The 19,234-nt window shown below is 36.0% G+C and overlaps 2 protein-coding genes across 6 annotated transcripts; one reads left to right on the plus strand and one right to left on the minus strand.

Moving 5' to 3' along the window:
* Nucleotides 1-834: 834 nt before the first annotated feature.
* On the minus strand, nucleotides 835-6,282 carry LOC105038286 (uncharacterized). Of its 4 annotated transcripts, none has more exons than XM_010914041.4 (10): nucleotides 6,268-6,282; nucleotides 6,029-6,172; nucleotides 5,822-5,924; nucleotides 5,622-5,726; nucleotides 4,926-5,011; nucleotides 3,887-4,128; nucleotides 2,881-3,070; nucleotides 2,206-2,389; nucleotides 1,349-1,681; nucleotides 835-1,232 (listed from the first exon to the last, which is right to left on the minus strand). In XM_010914041.4, the coding sequence occupies exons 2-9, from the start codon at nucleotides 6,079-6,081 to the stop codon at nucleotides 1,376-1,378; spliced, it is 1,269 nt and encodes a 422-aa protein (XP_010912343.1). In that variant the 5' UTR covers nucleotides 6,082-6,172; nucleotides 6,268-6,282; the 3' UTR covers nucleotides 835-1,232; nucleotides 1,349-1,375. The 4 variants fall into 4 exon arrangements, with proteins under 4 accessions (XP_010912343.1, XP_010912342.1, XP_029118371.1 ...); XM_010914040.4 differs by having other exon boundaries at nucleotides 835-1,243; XM_029262538.2 differs by having other exon boundaries at nucleotides 835-1,254.
* Nucleotides 6,283-8,830: 2,548 nt separating this feature from the next.
* On the plus strand, nucleotides 8,831-16,128 carry LOC105038287 (uncharacterized). 2 transcript variants are annotated; one of them, XM_073258461.1, is made up of 4 exons: nucleotides 8,831-9,157; nucleotides 9,271-9,457; nucleotides 9,902-10,084; nucleotides 15,676-16,128. In XM_073258461.1, exons 3-4 carry the CDS (start codon nucleotides 9,923-9,925, stop codon nucleotides 15,841-15,843), a joined length of 330 nt encoding a protein of 109 aa, XP_073114562.1. In that variant the 5' UTR covers nucleotides 8,831-9,157; nucleotides 9,271-9,457; nucleotides 9,902-9,922; the 3' UTR covers nucleotides 15,844-16,128. The 2 variants fall into 2 exon arrangements, with proteins under 2 accessions (XP_073114562.1, XP_073114559.1); XM_073258458.1 differs by lacking the exon at nucleotides 9,271-9,457 and having other exon boundaries at nucleotides 8,837-9,157.
* The last annotated feature ends 3,106 nt before the right edge of the window (nucleotides 16,129-19,234 follow it).

Here is a 19,234-nt window from a genome sequence, read left to right on the forward strand (position 1 = left end):
CCTTTTGGTAATCTTAGGCCAACATATGGACAACCATCACTAGCCATGAACAAACAATACTAATGCTCATCTCAATGTTGAGCTTGCTTCTTTGAGAGAGAGAAACTATCCAAGAATTTTTAGTGTTGAGCTTGATATAGTGGGTAGATGTTCGAGGGGATACGTTCTTGGATTCCTTATCATCAACCATTGCTTTTGCAGTCAAGGTCGAGAAGTTTTGTTGGAATACAATTTGGTATTTAAAGAGAGGGGAATCTTTCCATCTTTATGCAATCTTCATTGTTCTCCAGGCACATAAAATTAACCTTTATGTACACTCGCCCTCTATTTTGCCAAATTGACTTTGCTCCCCTTAAACATTTTATGAGAGGGGGAGAAAGAGTCAAAAATTTAAACAAAGAATAATTCTTTATATGTAAAATCAGTCTTCAATAGGCTTCGAATTCATTTTAGTTTTGCCCTATAAGTTGGAAAATCCAGTACAAAATAATATTATTTTGTTTAAATATTAAATGCACATATTGAACACTACTTTCCCTTTTGCAAGCTTGCACTCTAAGTCTCATAACTAAAAATTTCAGCATTCACTTGAAAGACAAATCAAACTACAAAATTCCACTTCCATTAAAAATTATTTTTCAAAAAGCTACCTTCCGACCAAAAATGATCGCTTATTAATTTTGACCATTTTCCTACAACCAAATGCCCCCAAGCCAATGCTACGGCATCTGATAACATAAAGTAAATTTAAATGTGATAAGATTATGCTTTTTATACATACAATGAGCTCAAGATTTTCTTTCCCTACAATAAAAAAAAAAGAACAAATAGTCATAATATGATAAAGGAACTCAAAATCACTACTTCAATTATGTCTTACAAGCAATTTTCCATGGAACATTTGACTGATCACATCCACCACCCAAGATGGAGACATCAGCAATACAACCAGACAAGTAGACTAACATGTACACAAGAAACAAGAAAGCCTTCCGCTACAGCATAGACCAATAAACTTCCCGTATCCTGTCGAGCTGTCATAATCTCCTAACTTACATGATAACAAGTCATTATAGAAATTATCAATGTACACCTCCTCTCTGGTCTCTAACATAAATCATAAAGCCTCCAGGATCAAATAGCTCATCGCCACCTTTTCCACCTCGTATTGCCCTAACCTCTGCTTCAAACCTGAAGCGGCTGATGTAGCATCTATGAGCCCCATCGACCATCTGTAATGAACCTGAATTAAACCTGTCGGATACATCGTCCATATGATAGACAAAGGACACAAATAATATCATAAAATATGCTTTTGTCAATACGTTGCCATTTTCAGAATCATTACCCTTTATAAGATGCCCCCTTGGCATATTCAGTCGCTGGAACTAGCAAGGCCTACCATCTTAAGCATGTTCCGGTCCTCCTTAAATCTCTCAAGAACTGTACCTTTAACAAGATCCGGCCTTTCATTTTGAACTCCCTTCAATAGGACTCCCCAGCATTCAATTACTTCTGGTCGTATTCTGTTTGTCTTAGAGAGGCAGGGGCTGTTGAAAGTCGTGCAGGAGAATGTGTGCCCTTGATCAAAGCTTGCAGACAGAAAGAGACCAAAGTGATTTGCCCGCCCACCAAAGCCAATGCCATTGGGGATGCTCTCCGAACTGAAATTCACAGCACACTACCACAATAAGGTATCAGTTGTCAGGGTTGGTTTCTATTCTGTCTTTGGCGGAAGGCAATTTATATTATCTCAAATATAGCAACTTTTTACAAAGATGAGCATACTGATACAAGATCCTAAATTCAAAGCCAGTGGGAAAGAAAACACATGTTGTCTCATGATTGGCAAGTTATTTCTTTTGCACAAGGGGCGGGCACCTGTGCATGTAAGCTTTGACAAGCTCTGAAATAAAGCAATTTCTTGGTAACACTTTGATATGCACCCGACTGGTATAGGTATATGAGCAAATCGAAGAGAATCAGTGATGGACCATCCAGGTTTCATTAGCAAACAAGCATGAACAAATAGAAAAAATGGGAAAGTTGCAAAGAACCAACTAGTTCTGTAAATACAAGGAGAAAAATCCCGACAATAACATAAAAATAATGGTAGAGCTATTAGTAGGGAAAAGAATGACAAATTATTCAAACTCAGATGGAAGAACAGATCAAGTTTCGTAGTAAGTTTTCATAAAATCTCACCCATTGCAAATTATTGTTTGCTCCTGTAGGGCGGAAAATGGATGCTTGAGGATATAGCTGGAAGAGGAACGATTTCATATCACCATAAAAATCGCTTCGCCTATCCCATGGGTGGGAGGCATATCCTCCATATACAAAACCTTCAGCATCTCTGATGATCAACACAGTTGGTCCATCTCCATTCCTGCAAATGTACAGAAAGCTGAATCAGCAATAATGAAATCATGATACTTCTATTTTTTTCCTTTTTCTTTTTTTCCCCTTTTTTGTAAAGCTGATTGGAACATAGAACTTCGAGCATTGCTCACAAGAAACCTAGAAAACAAAATCATACGGATTTAAACTCTATTCAGACAACAGTAAAGAATTATCTGGTCTACAAAATTGATACTCTCTCCAAAACGGAGCAAAACGTTTTAATTATGCAAGAAATCATCAACTTACGTATTGTCATCATCTGCCATGAAAACATGGAAAACCTACCTTTTCCTTGGGTGAGGTTTGTAAGTACTAACTTCTAATGCAAATGATCATTTCCAGCATGTGAGTATTGCAAATAATGTGACACTCTGTAATTCTTTTCACATATACCACATTGTGTTTGGAGTAATCTTTTTGTATTTCAAGATTCAATCAGAAACAGATAACAAACTTGCAAAACAAAAGCATACTCACGATATATTTCCCAAGAATGTGTTGAAGCTTAGGCCATTAATTGAACTGTGGTACAAAAGCTTCCATTCCTCCACCTCATGTTGAGAAAGGGCTCCTCCAATGTGCCAAGCATATTCTTTCCTTAATATTAGCAAATCGGACGTTAAATTTTCTGGATGTTGTAGATGTGGAACTTGAAAACCTGGTCTGCCTGTAAAACAATGGATATAGATGAATAAAGGAAGGGGTCACTGCTTGGTGCAATGGTAAAAGCTTGGGCTGACAAGTACGATAGCACAGGTTCGAGTCGTAGGGCAAACAATGTACCCAAAAAAAAAAATAAAAGCCAAAGATTATGACTATCTCTAATTTGCCCCTCCTAGGATCCCAGATAGCCGCTACCATAACTGGGTAATGGCCTCTCTTTCTCTCTCTCTAGGGAAACACTTATCAACATAGTTTCAAGCTAACAGATCCATTCACCAACAGATGACAGGAAACACAATATAAATCCATCAACCAGTTTGGTTAGAGAGGTAAATTTATTTAATTGATTTCTTCAAATATCACATGCATGTGTAGGTCTTATCAGACTCTATCCTTCACATGGAAAGTTCACTTCAAGAATCCTGCTGCTATATTACATTTACAGGAAAACTTTCTTTAATATAATATATTTATATATAAAATAATATAATATGTAATACATATACTGTCACATCTTACAATAATGAGGAATAAGACTTCTATGTCCTATTGATGTTGCCTCTGATAATTTGCATAATCATATACAGTTTCAATGAAGACATAAAGATACATTAGCATGATGAAGTCACAACCAGAATCACTGTAACAAATTGGCTAATCCTGGCAAATTCAGAGATTATAAGTCAGCAGGCCAAAATCCATTAGGCTGAACACCAATTAACATATAACCAGAAGAACTGAAAAGACATCACATGAAGTCTTCAAGATACGCCACATGTAGCAAACTAGGAAAAAAAGAAATACAATGAAAGGACTGAACCTGAATCAGGTGGCATCAGCAAACTCCCAAGAAACTTCCTCACAGATGGCAGAAGGCTACACCAATTTCTAAAATCTGCTGAAGACATACCGTTCTCTGCTGTTCCTTCACCTTTCTTTGAATATGTTGATGCATTGAGAAATACTTCCAAAACATTTTCATGGGAGTTCAAGCCATTTTCATCAATTTTTGGAGAAAATATAGCTTTATGTATGGACTTCAAAACAGCTTCCAAATCAGACCTAAGAAGTGATGGTATCATATCATATCACAATATTTGATACAACAGCAGGGAAAAAAGTAATAATAATGCGATCAATAACTTCCAACTATAGAGCAACGATATAAGACCTAAACTATAAAATATGATCATGTTATGAGAATACAAAGAGCCATGACCACAAGCTTGTGCCCTTATAAAATAAGCATTTTTTATATAGATAAGCATAATATGCAATGTGCTAATGGTATACCAGCATGTCGGTCCAGTGACTCCACTAAAGCTTAACTGAAGGCATTTGAAAAGTTTTTTTTTTTTTCTAGACACTTCTCCAATAAACTATTAAAGAGTTGACACTCTACAGACAGGACATCCTCAACCACTGATAAAACATGCATGAAACATGAAAGAAATACCATGTAGATGGTATGAAGCTGAAGGTACTTCACAAGTGACCTTCATCATCATTATGAATGGAGAGAAGTTAGGGACTAACATAGAAACAATTGAGTTCATCTTGAGTCGGAAGATGGAAAACTTTTAAAGTTCAGATACACAGCAATTGCTAATATCATAATTACCAACTACCCAAATCAATTGTCATGCTGCTAGGTTTACAACAGTTTACAAGAACTAGATCCATGAGTTCACACTGTACATGTAAAATAAAGAAAAAGCCAACATAAACCATTTTGGGATGAAATTAACATTATATCAAAGTATGAAACAACAAGCTTGGTATGTATTACAGATGATCCATGGGCAGTTATTAAAAGTAAAGAATTGAGAATACATGTCAATTCGGTCTTAGAATGATACCTTCCCAAGACACCATCCCCTGCAACATCACACAGGTCACGTATAAATTCCTCAATTTCATCTCGAGTTCCTTTCTCATATGTTCCCTGACATAAGGAGATGGATAATAGCCAAGAGACAGGTAAATAATTATGCAGACATAGTAAGTGGGACAGTTTCCGTGGTTACAGATGAAAAAAGTTTCATATGTGGACTGCCAACAGTGCAGATGGTGGTCTCGTAACAACAAGCCATGAGATGAGCCCAAACTATCAAACTGGTTCAACTTTTGATCACAGTAAGCACTTCTTAAAAGCAATGCATGAAGTCCCAATCTTTGTGTCAAGATAGTTGCCCAAAGGAAAAACACATTAATAAGTGAATAATATAATGTTGAGTCATAATTCATTTCAAAATAAGAAATAATGCGCTGCAAAAGAGTCCAATAAGTCAGATTGTATAAAAACAGCTTCAGAGTGGCAATGACATAAGCAGGATAGGGCTTGTCAGATATAGCTAGCCTCGCAATTGGTTTCCCGGAATTCAAACCAATGAGAAGACGAATAATCATTCTGCTGACCAACAAAATATGAAAAAATAAACAAGAATTTGCCCTGAAAGTTATATTCTGTTTGTGATTGCGAAAAGATGTCTGGTGCAAGTCCAGTTCAATCTACAACAGCAGCAAGAAAAAATAAATGAGAAAAAGGAGATTACTTTGGAGATTACGAGATCCTCAAAAGTGAGCATGCCATCGTTACGATTCTGAGTAACTAAATCAAACATCCTATCGCCCAGCATCCCATCAATCCCAAAATACGCCTGCCATCGATAATATTGGAATCAATCAAAGAAATATTAGGGTTTTCTCGATGGGACGCGAGAAGGGAGATGGGAGAGTCGAAGAGAGGAAGTACCTGGAAGACGGATGGGCTGACGAACTTGCCGTGGCTCTGGGATTGGGCGGCCAGGGACACGAAGAGGGATCTAAGATCCTCCAGCTCCTGATTCGTAAAAGCCCTAAAATTTTTTCCCCAAGTAGATGAAAGGACGATCGAAGAACGAAGAATAATAGATGGACGGAATAGGAAGGGAAGAGAGAGAGGGAGGGAGGAGAACCGTACCGGCTCGCGGTGACGAAGCGCGGGTCGGCGGACGGTGACTGAGCGTTGCCCATGTTAGCGATCCTCGGTGTCGGCCGTCTCTGGTTGGATCCAGAAGATGCCACCCTTCCCGGTGAAGATTGAGGAGGTAGCAGTTACGCCAGTCTGCAACAGGTAGTACACGTGTCAAAAATTTACTTGTCCATGATGAGGTTGGTGTAATTAGCTCCAAGTGGGATCAATGGTGAAAGCATTCGAACCTCCTGACACACTTTGCCGGATTACGATGCTGCTTGAAATTAAAGCTCAATGGAGTTGAGTGATGAGGAAGTTGGTGAGGATGTTGCAAAAGGCATGGACATTTAAGGAAAAAAAAAAAAAAACAACTCATGCAAAGCAACGGGCTTTATGTGTAGCTCTTTTATGCTTCTGCTTCATGCTTCTTGTATGTACACCACTATACTAGTAAATAATGCATCAATTAGCTGAAAAGTTTGTGCGGTATTTTTGGAATAATGCTACATAGCTGATGCCATCATTTGATAAAATAATTTTATTAGTTGGCTAGAGAAGATTGATGCAAGCTGATAAATTAGTGCAATACATTAGTTACATATGGAATTGCCGTGGTGCAAAAAGGTTCATCACTGGAAAAAGATTTATTTAGATTCATCGAGATGGATGAGCCGGTTAGGTTAATTGGGCAAGTTTGATTCCAACTCTCCAATTTGAGATAGGTAACGATTTTTAATTTAATTTAATAAGATTGGAAAGAAATTTCATATGAGATCAGAAAGAATTCATATCTTAATAAAATTTTTATTAGTACGAGAATTATCCGAACCTAATTACGGGGCATACGTTACGATCAAATATTATCTAAATGGTAGATAATAGCTGGGACTCATTTAGTTCGTGGGAATTAGAGAGATGAGAGTATAACTCCTAGAGAGTAAAAAAAAAAAAAAATTATTTGATTGGAGTTTTCAAAAGAGATAGATTTGAAAAAAAAAATTCATATTTCATGGAAAAGAAAAATCTATTATAGAGATGGGTTTTGAAATTTCCATGGGATAAGAATTTGATATTATTCTTAATACAAGAATTTTTTTTTCCGAAAACATCCTTTTAATATTATTCTTTTATATTATATAAATATAAATATAATATTATATTAATATTTATATTAATAAATATTATATTAAAATCTTAATATTATTAATATATTAATATAATAATTTATTATTATTATGGGATTATGACATCTCAGTCAATGTCTTCGAGATTCATCTTTGAAAATCTCGAACGGACAAAAGCATTGATGGAAATCCTGACGATAAGCACCATCAGATATGCCGTGGAGCGCATGGATGAAACGACCACATTGATTTTTGCCCGACCTCAAGTTCGAATCCCGCCGACTTTTGGATCGATATATCACCAATGATGAAAATGAAGTTTTACAACCGGCACTGATACAAATTCTTTCTAACCTTCGGATTGGAATCGCACTGACCTTTGGGTCGGGATCATAACGTCTACAAGGGACAAGTTCCCATGTTCAGCCTCGAAGTAGATCCGACACCACCTCGACCGCATGTCGACTTTAATTCACTAACCAGTTGAATCACATGGGCAATTAATTAGAATCACTTAACGAACTTTCAGAACGTGACCACGTCACACAACAGATACCCATGACTAACAACCTACTTAGTGGGTAGACTTCCTAACATAGCTACCTATAGATTCAGGCATAACAAACTCCAATACTTTATTATATAAAGGTAATAAATGGACTCTCAAAAAGTATGTTGATACTGCAGACAGAACACCTCTCTAAGCTAGCACTTTTTCTTTTATTGTACTCAAAGCTCTGACTGACTGAGCATTGGAGCGTTCCTTACTGAAGCACGCCTCCTCTGATGTGATGTGAGTAGACTTTTTTTTGCAAGTTTCCTACGATTTCTCGATATCCCGTCAAACATGCCTCCATCATCACATCAGCTCACTTCGGAGCCTTAACACAATAGTTATAATCTAAAATTATATTATATTATATTAAAACTAGTTTTGAGCTCATGCATTGCGCATGGGTTCTAGGTCTGATCATATTGAAAAAAATTATATATAAATAATAAAATAATATTTATTCAAATTTTTAGTATCATTTTATATTCTCAATTATTTATATAAATAAATTTTAATTATAAGAATACAATAATACCATACACTAATAACATAATTTAATTTATATAAATAAGATATAATATAATTTTTTATTAATTCAAGATTTGAATTTAATGCTTGAAAGATTGTTAAGTAAAAGGATACATGGCATAGAAAAAATTGCTTACATGAATAATCTCAAATGCTAAGAAATTTTTTCTTAATTTCTACTTTATAATATATATATATATTAGATATTAGATTATATTAATATTAATATTAATATTATATTAATATTTTTGTAAAATTTAGGAATAAAAAATGTATGATCTTATATCCATAAAAAATATAAAAAATATTTTATATAAATTTTTTTAAAAAATAGATATTTGATTTAATAAATTAATTTTTTATGATCAATCAAAATATATCAAAATTATTTCTATAATATAATATTTTAAAAAATAAATTTTTTAAAAATAATATTTTGAGATAGAAAAGTTCTGTCACGAACCAACCGCGTCGTTATTATTTGCTTGCTTAACGAAGCTTCCGCTTCCGCTTTCTTACCGAAAAAAGCTGTTGTCTAAATGGGAGTAGATGGGAAGCAATAAATAATCTGGACTGCACAACTAGTAGACCTGCCAAAAACAAACAGATCAAGAGGATCACCGGCATCGCTTGCTTGCTTGCTTTTTAACTCGAGGGGCCATCGGTGTGGGTACTGGAAGCCACACGATCTCAAACCAACGGCCGTCCTGCACTTTTCGTACTGCCGTAAGAAGAGCCCCCGTCCGGTCTCTATTCGGGGAAACCAAAACCGAGCGCACTCTCTCATCTTTCAGACCGACATCCCGTAGAGTCGCATCGAGTTCGTCCATCAGTCCAAATCCAAATCGTTATCCTCCTCTCTCTCTCCTCCCGCCCAAACCCTAGTTCTCGATCGAGGAAGAGAAATCTGGCCTTCCGACGGAATGTCTGGTGAGTTTTTCGCCCTAAATTTTGATCCTTTTCTCTGCGATCTTTTGTGTTTGCTCGTTCCTTGTAATTCAACCGTCAGATTTCTCGATTCCCCTTCTTCTTGGAATTTGTAGGGTTTTTTGAAGTTCTCCCGGGGTTTGTTTTAGTTGATCAAGGCAAAGAAGAACTAGGGTGGAAAGGATTACCGGTTTCGCTGCTTTCATTGGCAGGATTCCTTGCTGCTTGGGACACGATGTAGCCCGGAAATGTAGGGTATTGTGGGTTGGGTGCCAATTTGGGGCAAATTTTTCATGTAGACAGGTAGTCAACTGTACCTGTTGTGATTTCTAGGATTCGGTTTTCTGGTTCAAAAAATAAACAAGGTTTGCCTTCTTGTGTGCAAGGACATCAGTGAATCTATTGGAGCATGGTTACTGATGGAAGCTTGGTAAATTCAATCTGTTTTCTGATTAGGGTTTTCAGCCTCAGGCATCTGATCAAGATTCCGAGACTCAAATTAGGTAGTCGATAGGTTGGCTAGTGACTGTTGGAAAAGTTGATCCATGTTTTAGGTTTTTACTAGCTCAAACCATCCGCGCTTTGTAACTGAATTAAAATTATAATCTTTTCTTTGATGTTTTCAAGAATTAAATGCCAAGTTGTTGGAAAAACATAATTGGGCTGTTTTTTTCTCTTCTTTGCTATGTAGTTTAGCGATTTCTTTGTTAGTTGTAGTCTTTATGCTAATGGTTTCTTTGTTGGCAGGTTTTTTCATAATTGTTTAGAATGATGTCAAGACCTGTGGTACTCGTTTTTCTGCTGGTGATACTTATAATCACGTCACAATTTGAATGGAAAGCACAACTTGCGAATGAAATAGAAGCAAGTCGAAGTATTTCTCAGAAGCAGCAACATATATCAAGCAGAGAAGAAATTGTCAAAGAAAAAGTAAGTCTTCATTTCATCACCTATCCCTAGGCAGGGTTAGCCTCTATATTTTGAACCATCAAAATCAAAAATAAAATCAATTTTTTGTATATTTGAGTAAGCTACATAAACTTTGGATAGACCATAACCATAGTTGTCAAGCCTCAACCAAACTATGTGGCTCAGCTTAAATAATCCCAATTTGGCCGAGGTTCCTATTGAAGTCCATATCTTTTTCTTTTTTAAAAAAAATTCAAAATTCTATTAATCCTTTCTCAGAACTTAGATTTTTGTTACCTTATGTCTTTCCCTGGTCCTAAAACTTTTGACGTCAAATTGAGTACGTCTGTACCAAAGCATTCTCAGATCTTCACTGTAGAAGCCTCTACCAGCTCAGTCAATTCTCCATCACTCTATTATTAATTGGTGCAACGTCTAAAGCTCCTAAAAATACTCCTTCTTCACTCTTTTCTTCCTAGTTTTACCCCACATCCACTTGAAGTCAATCATTTTTGTCAGACTAAACTTGTTTTTTAGTCCTCTTCATTTCCTAATATTTTGAGCAATGCAAAATTTCACATGCCTAACTGGCATTTAAGAGAACTTTTCTTCTTCTTTTTTTTTTTTTAAAAAAAAAAGACCAGCAAGGCATATTTTGGTCAAAAACACCATAGAAGTGCATCTCCACTTCATCCATGTAGTTCTAATTTTGTTATATGTGTGCAACTCTATCTCTGTGTTCTTTTATACAATAGATTCTAGCTAAAGAAACCAATCACTCTTTGGTATCTGTTGTCCGATCTTGGTAGAGACCTTATATTTATTTGTATTTTTGCTGACACTTCATTTTATATACCTTGTCCTACTTTGTTGATTTTTTCTAAAAAGACCTTATGCTTCAGAGCCTTCCTGTACAAAATCAATTCAGCATGTAATCTTGTCCTCTTCTCATCAATCGAGACTGGCATATGCTATGATATGTTCTTCTGAATGTTAACAGTAAGTTTATTTATGATTTGTGTATAATAAAATGGGTTCAATGCTGATTCTCGGTGTAAACATGTGGTGATTGGAAAAGGTTTACGAATTACAATGCTACTACTATTCCTAATACTTATAGGTTATAACCACATAAGGTGCATTTCTTCAAATTTCAATATATAAGCCCATCAAATAAATTTTCTTATTAAACTATTATAAGCTTCCTTCAAGTTGATGAAAGCGATTTGTAAACTCCTTCTTTGTTGTTCATCTCTTTCTATAAAATTTTCAAGTAAGAAGATAGCCTCAGTTGTTCACCTTCTTGGGCATAAACCAAATTGGTATCTGATATTATTACCTTTCTTTCAGTCGTTCCTTCTTTTTTAATCTCTGTTCCATCATTCATTCTTATAACTTCAGAGTGGCATTTGCAAGGAACAATGAGGCAAATGTTTGTCTGCATACAGCTTCTAAGGAAAAACAATGTATGTGGTCTTCTTGTTGTTGTTTTACCATTTGACAATGCCCTGCATTTGTCAATAATTAAAAGCATGGCTGGTGGTCTATTAGATAACTTGCTTGGTATGGTATGGTATGGTATGGAGGGATGAAATCATTTCCCACCTGTATGTAGGGTGGAATCATGGATGCAAAGGTTTGTGTTGTGGTACCTCCTTCGACTCACCTGTCAGTCAAGGGAGTCATCACATAGATGTTGAGTCCCTATTTCCCATCTGCTACCATCACCTTAAATTTTTGCATCCACTTGATAGTTATGTAAGAAAATTTTAGAATGCTTGCATTTTAGCTTTTAGGCATTTTGAGCATCGTAGATCATCATAAACAAAGTAGTTTCTGACATGGATATCTCTTCATGTGTTTTCGATGGACAAGAATCAGGTCGAATTTTAGCTGTGTTATTCTTCTCACATGTGCTGCTTTTTTATCCTCTCAAAAAAATGTTTGAGTAGACAGATGTGAAAATGTGTATTGAAAATCTGAGCCTACCTTCTTGATATGTGTTGTTTTTGCTCTTGCACATGCAAAATACTCCCATATAAATAGGTGCTAGTAAACTAAAATTCCAATGTGAAAGAATGGTAAAGAATTAAATGCTTTGTTGCTGCTTGATACAGCATATGAAGAATTCACATTATTAGAAGGGAATAAAAAACAAAAAAAAGGAGGGAAAACACATCTGTACAAGTAGCTTGCTTGCATTTTTTTTTTTTAGCCAGGATTTACCAAATAAAAGATGTGCACATTTATATGTGCATGCTACTGGTCAATTATGTTGGGAGGCAAATAGCTATATTCTTAACATATCCATCATTAATCTGCCTTTATGTGATACTTGAAGATCTGCTAGTTGGAAAATGCAGAACAACTGAATCTGCAGCCTAGAAAACTGCCAAGAAATGGTACATTATCCTTGTTGAAAAGATTTATTTTGGAATCACCTTCTCCCTCCATTGCTACTTCATCTTGCATATGAAGAACTTGCCTTGAACGTGAGAGAGAGAGAGAGAGGGGGGGGGGGACTCATCCATGCCAATTGATTGGATCTCTTTTTTTGTCGCTAGGGCTTATCAAATGCAAATTGTGCATTTTTATTGTGCATTCATCAATGATGTTGGTGGACAAATAATATTGCTGATATTTCCATCATTAATCTGCATTTGATGTAATACTTTAAGATCTGTTAGGAGGAAAGCAAATAGCAAAACAGAATCTGGTGTACAGTTCTAAGAAAATTGCCAAAGAAATGGCAGATAACCTTGTTGAAAAAAATTGTTCTGGAATCAGTTCTCACGTCATTATGTAACTGAAATATAATACGCAGTAATGGTTTCTTTTTTTTTTTTTTTAAATCTACTGAACATAAAAATATTGCTGCATTATTATCTTGTATTTTCTAGGACAATATATCTGGTGAACACATATTGGAACTTAGTTATGAATTTTTTTTTTTACTCATCATTATAAAAAATGAAATTAGTGATCTGTGATATTTGAACTAAGCTTGTGGTTGTGGATTATATCATTTATTGTTAAACAGTAGATATTGTAGATGGGATGCATAAGTCCACGAATAAAATAGTGATTTTCTATTGAATCAGGAGAACTAGTTTGTTTGGAATATTTATCTATCTTGACCGGTTAGCTTGTGAGTATCTAGCTTGACAGAATAAAAGCAGTGACTCTTTAGCTTTATGGTTGCACAGAGACAATCATGGTTTTGAAGATGATGAGTTTCTGTTGGTTTAACATACTTTTTAAAGTCATATGCATATTGAGGATATTGAGCTTTCTTGACATCCTATTATTTGATTATTTTGGAGGCACGAAGCACCTTTTTTCTTTTGATATATTATACAACTTACTGAGCTTGTTGCTGTAGAAAATGGTCATTCCTCACCAACATCAATTTGAGGATATTCTGGCTGCACATTTGTACCTTAAATTGGAATTGTTGTTGGTAAATGAATCTGACTTTCAAAAGGAAATTAATAGGGCTAGACCAAGATGTGTTTAATGGTTTATAACTTCACAATTGAAGTACCATGTATCCAGCCTATAACCTGTGGGCTAGCACATTATTGGTTCCTTTGCTAAAGCTCAGTACTTGATGCCACATGAAGATGCAATATACCAAAAGCTACAGAATTGGCTTACTGTTTACTAACATGGACTAGGTTTTTTTTTTCTTCTTCTTTTTTTCAAATCCAACTGCATTTTTTTTTGCTTCCTGTTAAGAAGTATATATGTTCTATATATTTAACCATTATTCTTGTCCTATTTCAATAAATCTTGTGTTCTATGTTTTCACAGAAATGCTTGCTGATTTTTGACAATTTGGTCTTGGATATACATTGCATTTAACATTAAAGCAATCTAATAAATAAACTAGCATGGGTTAGCATTACATCAGAATAAATAAACAACAAGAAAGACCTAAGTTTTAAGAGTCTAGTGAGGTTAAGGAAAGGAGAAAATAATATTTGAATGCGCTCCAATGATTTGGTTGATTATATGACAGACAATCCATATTATTTGTATTACAGCTTGATGCTTATTTCGTATGCTGTGATCTGATATGGTAAATACATTTGGCACTTGCAGGATGCTTAGGTTGGCTTGACACTCTTCAAGTCAAGCTAAGGCTTAGCAAGTTCAGTTTTCCATCTTAGTCAAGCACATCTTTTTGAGCCCAGACTTGATTTAAGATGGTCATGGTTCCCTTGGCTTCATCAATACCTCATTATCAATTATAATTATATAATGAAAAATAACATTTTGTATGTACTGTGATATATATTATGCGCGTGCACACACACATATTTATACATGTGTGTGTGTGTATGTATATACATATAAATATGTATTTCTATGTGTATATATACATTTTACATATGTATTCTTTACCTAGATTACCTCTTCTTAGCTTGCCTGTCTCTTCCTCACTGCTTTTTCACCTTTCTCCCCACTGCTATGGTGTTTCTAACCATTTTGATCTCACATTGATAGCGCAGCTTATGCTTCTAGTCCCTGCAGCTTGGCCTTCATGTCATAGATCTTGCCTTAGAGCTTTACCATACATCAGCTTTGCTCCAAGGTAATTGTTGTGGTGACTTTTACCTTTTCTTTCTATTGAATCCTCCAAGCCTGAGCTAAGCTGAATTGAGTTTGGGCTCTGTTGGTAAAACTTGAACTAGGGTGGCCTACACTTAAATTAAATATGGACCCAAGCTAGTTTTGGCTTTGTCAAGCAATATTGGTCAGGTTTAGGCGAGGGGTGATATAACCTAGACAACCTATTATCACTAACATTTTTTGTTTTAGAACTGACTTGTCAACCCAAACCAAATCAATCTGTTTTTTCAACCGCCACCTCACCCTTAGGCCTTTACGTCTGTCTGGACTTATTTGACAATTTCCCTCCTCCAGTTCTCATAATCCCTTTCCTTCTCTACTTTTCAATTATCCTTGTCTCTTTGCATTTTTTTTCATGTCCCTCACCTTCGACACCACACTTCCCTACACCCCTGCAGCCTGCTACCTAGCTGCTGGAGGCTTGCAGCCTATCACCTTCATGCTGCCCTACTAGGTTTCCTCCTCATCCATTTTCTCGTCTCATCCAGCCAAAATGGTTGTCTACAAATCGTGAAGTTAACTTGCTAGTTACTGTTTATGAGACATTTCTGACCTACTAGCTGATTGGGTTGTGTCAGGTTTGGTGTAGGCCTGCTTTTGTTTTAAACTTTTAGTTGTTGAAGATTGATTTGACACATCTTGATCCATTGCTAGTTTGTCACCCCTAAATTCCATCGTACTATGTTGGCAACTGGAGGATATGTTGTCTCTCGCACAACATGGTATGAGGTTTTGCCTAAATACTAGAAATACACATATGTAGCATGCCACTTACTGGCTCTCACGTGAATTCTACCTGTTACCTTAGTGTGGTGAAGAACAAGTATCATGTAGAGTGGTATGCATGTACATTTTTTCCACCTATATGATTACATGAGTGCATGGATGCATAAATACTGAAGTTTTACATGAGATTCTTCTTAATACTACCATTTCCAACATTGTGTAAACAATGGATATCTCGCCTATTGCTGCAGATAATCCTCTCACAAGAAAAGAATATTCAGAGGCTGAATGAGCTTGTTCAGAGCCTTCAGCAACTGCTGCTGCAATGCCGCGGCAGTAATAATACAGTAAATGGCACTGGAAATTCTTTGGCAGCAAATGTTAATGAGATTGAGAGGCAGCAAATTGTGGAAGATTGAGAAGCCTGGAACTAATTGAAATTACCTGGCTGTCATGGATGTATCTTTATCAGATGTACTGTTATTTCAGTAGTGAAACAGTTCAGGCAGATTTAAAACAGCACAATACCTGGATCCTTGCCTGTTCAATAAAGAAGTGATGCCTTTGTCACAACAAGACTGAAGCTGGTTGCGGAGCTGTGTAACTCTGTGCAGCATGTTTGTAGATCTGTTAAAATGATTGCCTTGTATCAGTATGCTCGGTTATTCTAAAATTGATTTTCTCAGTTGACATTATTATCTCTAGATACCAGACCTTTAATTCCTCACCCAGTCTTTGGTTTCCCTAGCAGCACTTTGTGCCATTTATCGAACTGATTTATCATCTATTAGTTTGATATATTGAGCAACAATAATGATGGCAGCAACAGTGATAGCGATGTTAGCAATTACTGTTGTACTCTATGGCAGTGATGGTAACAACGGCAATGAGAAAAACATGTGGGCTGTTATAATTCATATCAACAGCAAAAATCTGAAGTTCAGATAGCTATATCAACATCAATGGCGCCTCAGTTTCTGCCTAGGTATGATTGTGTATAATATTGCTTCATGCATGTCCTTCGAATATCCTTCCAGACATTCACTATTCATTTATCTGTGCTTATATTTTTCCCCCCATAGTAGCATTGTTGTCTTGTGCTAGTATTGCTGCTGTTGCATCATATTTTATTTGGTCCTCTTTTCTATCCCAGGACTTGTCTTTTCAAATATATATATATATATATATATATATATATATATATATATATATACTTTTCAAATCCTATAGTTGGTTATACTATACACTTCTGAGGAATGTTGTTTTTCTGGTTAGGATGTTTGAAAATGATTGCATGCTTGCACGTGCTATGTGTGATAATCATATATTATGTTTTACTGCTGACTTTTAGAACTTGAAATTTTGTTGTGGAGCAATTAACTTGGTCATGCTAGATGTGTATCTCAGACAAGGATAATTCACCTGCTTTTTTTTTTAAATACAATGCCAATCACATAAATTTGGAAAAAGAAGACCTGTTTTTTTTTTTTTCCCTTGGTGACATGAATGGTTGCATTTAATGTAATGACTCTTTAGTACAAAAAAAAAACCTTTTACCCTTGACATCCATTTCCGTGACAATTCTGGCATGAAAAATGTTTAATGGTTTTGCATTCTGTTGGAAGATGGTCTGTTTTACTTCTCAATGTATCAGCTTAGTTATTTTAGATGCTTATGAAATGATTCCTTGTTCACAGTCATTACTAGGGATTCTCAGTCTTATTAATCTTACATGTATGTTAACCTTGTACACTATGTTCCATTTTTCATGGCAGTTCTAGCATGAAAAATGTTCCATGATTTTACATTGTGTTGGAAGAGAATTTTCTTACTAATAGAAACTTGACTATTTTAAGTTTCTTTAGATTGTATAAAATGATTCTTTGCGAATAATTGCTACCACAAGTTGTCAGTCTTGTTAAGCACTGAAAATATGATGCTATTATCTGACATATCCAGTTGTGTACTGGTCAACTTGTTTAAATCATCTTGAACCTGCCAGATGTTCTACTTCACCTCACAGGGAACGTTCTCTGTCTTTACCTGCTACTATAGAGAGAGTTTGACTGTTTCTTCACATATAACATGTTTTCTTATAGAAAGTTTGACATTTTGACATGAAGATTAGAGATTTTGATATTAGAAGTTCTTGTACAATGGAAGGCATTAGCTCATGTCTAGGAGGCTGAGTTTCTGGCATCGGACTTTATTCAATTTAGTGCATCTTCCTATGATCCCTCTTCTAGACGTGTTTGCACATGGTGGATAGGTCACAGGGGCCTGCTTTTGTGTAGGTAGGCATGAAGGGCTTGGAAAAACTAGGTTGTGAATCAAGTAATCACTTTGCTGGCCTGATAAAGAAATCAGCGCAAAAACTATTTTTTTTGCGATTATTTGATTAAAGAAGGCCAGAAATCTTCTGTTTAAGATTTTTAGGTGAGATTTTAGGTCTGAAGGGCAAGCTTTTAAAGGAAACTTGTCCGTTGGCTGTGGCTTATACTAGTTCCATAAAAAAATTTCTGATGATGGATTTGTATTTATGTAGAAAACAAGAGTAAAGTGTGGTTCCGAAGAGCAAAACAAGGAATACTTGAAATCAACGATGACAGAAGGAATTGAGAGAGGGAGTGTGGGAGACAGAAGGGCCGAACTTGGCCAAAGCCTTTCGTTCTTTCAAAACAATACACTTTAACTGTTTTCATCCGGCCCCAAACTAAGCCTTTTATAGACTCTTTTGGACTTCTTTTACAAGTAATTGGTAAGTAATTATCCTTGAAATAAAAATGGCAACCAACCGATGTTGGGTACCATCGAGATCTCAAAAAATTAATATCTAAACCATGTCTAACCAATCAGAAAGGTTTCGGCCTTTTGGGCTCTGGTTGCTATTTACGGATCTGTATCACAAAGTGCTGTGTGATGTGACTAATTGGTTAAACATCAATAGGACTCGAAATATTGGACTTCTATTGAGATCGGGCCTCCAAATCCTAGCTGACGATAGCCCTACAGCATGGAAATCAGCCCATAGAATGTTTCTGCATCATTGAGCGCGCGGATCTTGCGGTCGTCTGCCTCTGATTTTGGAACTTGTGGACACGTAGCAACTTTTGTGTAACAAACCGATCTGTTTCATGTTCGCCTTGCTTAATTGTTGCTCAATCATAGACAATCTAAAACAATTTCTGAAGACATAGTGGACCCTAATTTACATTCTGTCGATGCTATGAATCTCCCTTATCCTGCATGTTGCTATACACAGGATTCCTAACATTTCCTTGAACGTTTAGTTCCTCTCGTTGCCTGGCCTATCTAAGATCGTTAAACTCTTGCACAAGAGGTTGATTGGGTGCTACTTTCATGTCGCTGTTAAAAGAACCCATGGCAATGGGTGTGCATGCATGAGTCATTGGTCCAATCCTCTGTTGACCGGCCAGGATGGCTGTCCTTGCTCCTCCCGTGATGCCAACTAATGTATTTATTCCAATTCCAACCATGACACGTTAGCATCTGCTGCTGTGTGATGGTTGCTGCCCTCTTTCTTCTCACTATGTTCTGTCAAGCGCTCACAGACTATTTTAGCTCCCACAGACAATGAACAAGCCAAGAAATTACTTCATCTCTTGATGGATCAAAGATTTCGCTCTTTCTCTCTATTCGGTGCAAGAATGAATTTTTGTTTTTTATTTAACAATAAATTATAAAAATCTTCCTAAGATTACAGGTAAATTATTCTCACACCAAATAGTTTGGAAAATTAATGCTTATCCTCTCAAGGAGAGGTTTATTTTTAATCCAATACTCTAATCT

This window comes from Elaeis guineensis, chromosome 1 (genome assembly GCF_000442705.2).
Source record: "Elaeis guineensis isolate ETL-2024a chromosome 1, EG11, whole genome shotgun sequence".
NCBI lineage: Eukaryota > Viridiplantae > Streptophyta > Magnoliopsida > Arecales > Arecaceae > Elaeis > Elaeis guineensis.

Excerpts from the sequence above, each read along its gene's own strand:
- LOC105038286 (XM_010914041.4), bottom strand. The coding sequence starts at position 6,081 with ATGGGCAACGCTCAGTCACCGTCCGCCGACCCGCGCTTCGTCACCGCG. Across the intron at positions 4,129-4,925 it reads GGGGATGGTGTCTTGGGAAG|GTCTGATTTGGAAGCTGTTT; the intron begins GTATCATTCTAA and ends ATCACTTCTTAG. Across the intron at positions 1,682-2,205 it reads CAAACAATAATTTGCAATGG|TGTGCTGTGAATTTCAGTTC; the intron begins GTGAGATTTTAT and ends TTATTGTGGTAG.
- LOC105038287 (XM_073258461.1), top strand. The coding sequence starts at position 9,923 with ATGATGTCAAGACCTGTGGTACTCGTTTTTCTGCTGGTGATACTTATA. Across the intron at positions 10,085-15,675 it reads AAGAAATTGTCAAAGAAAAA|ATAATCCTCTCACAAGAAAA; the intron begins GTAAGTCTTCAT and ends CTATTGCTGCAG.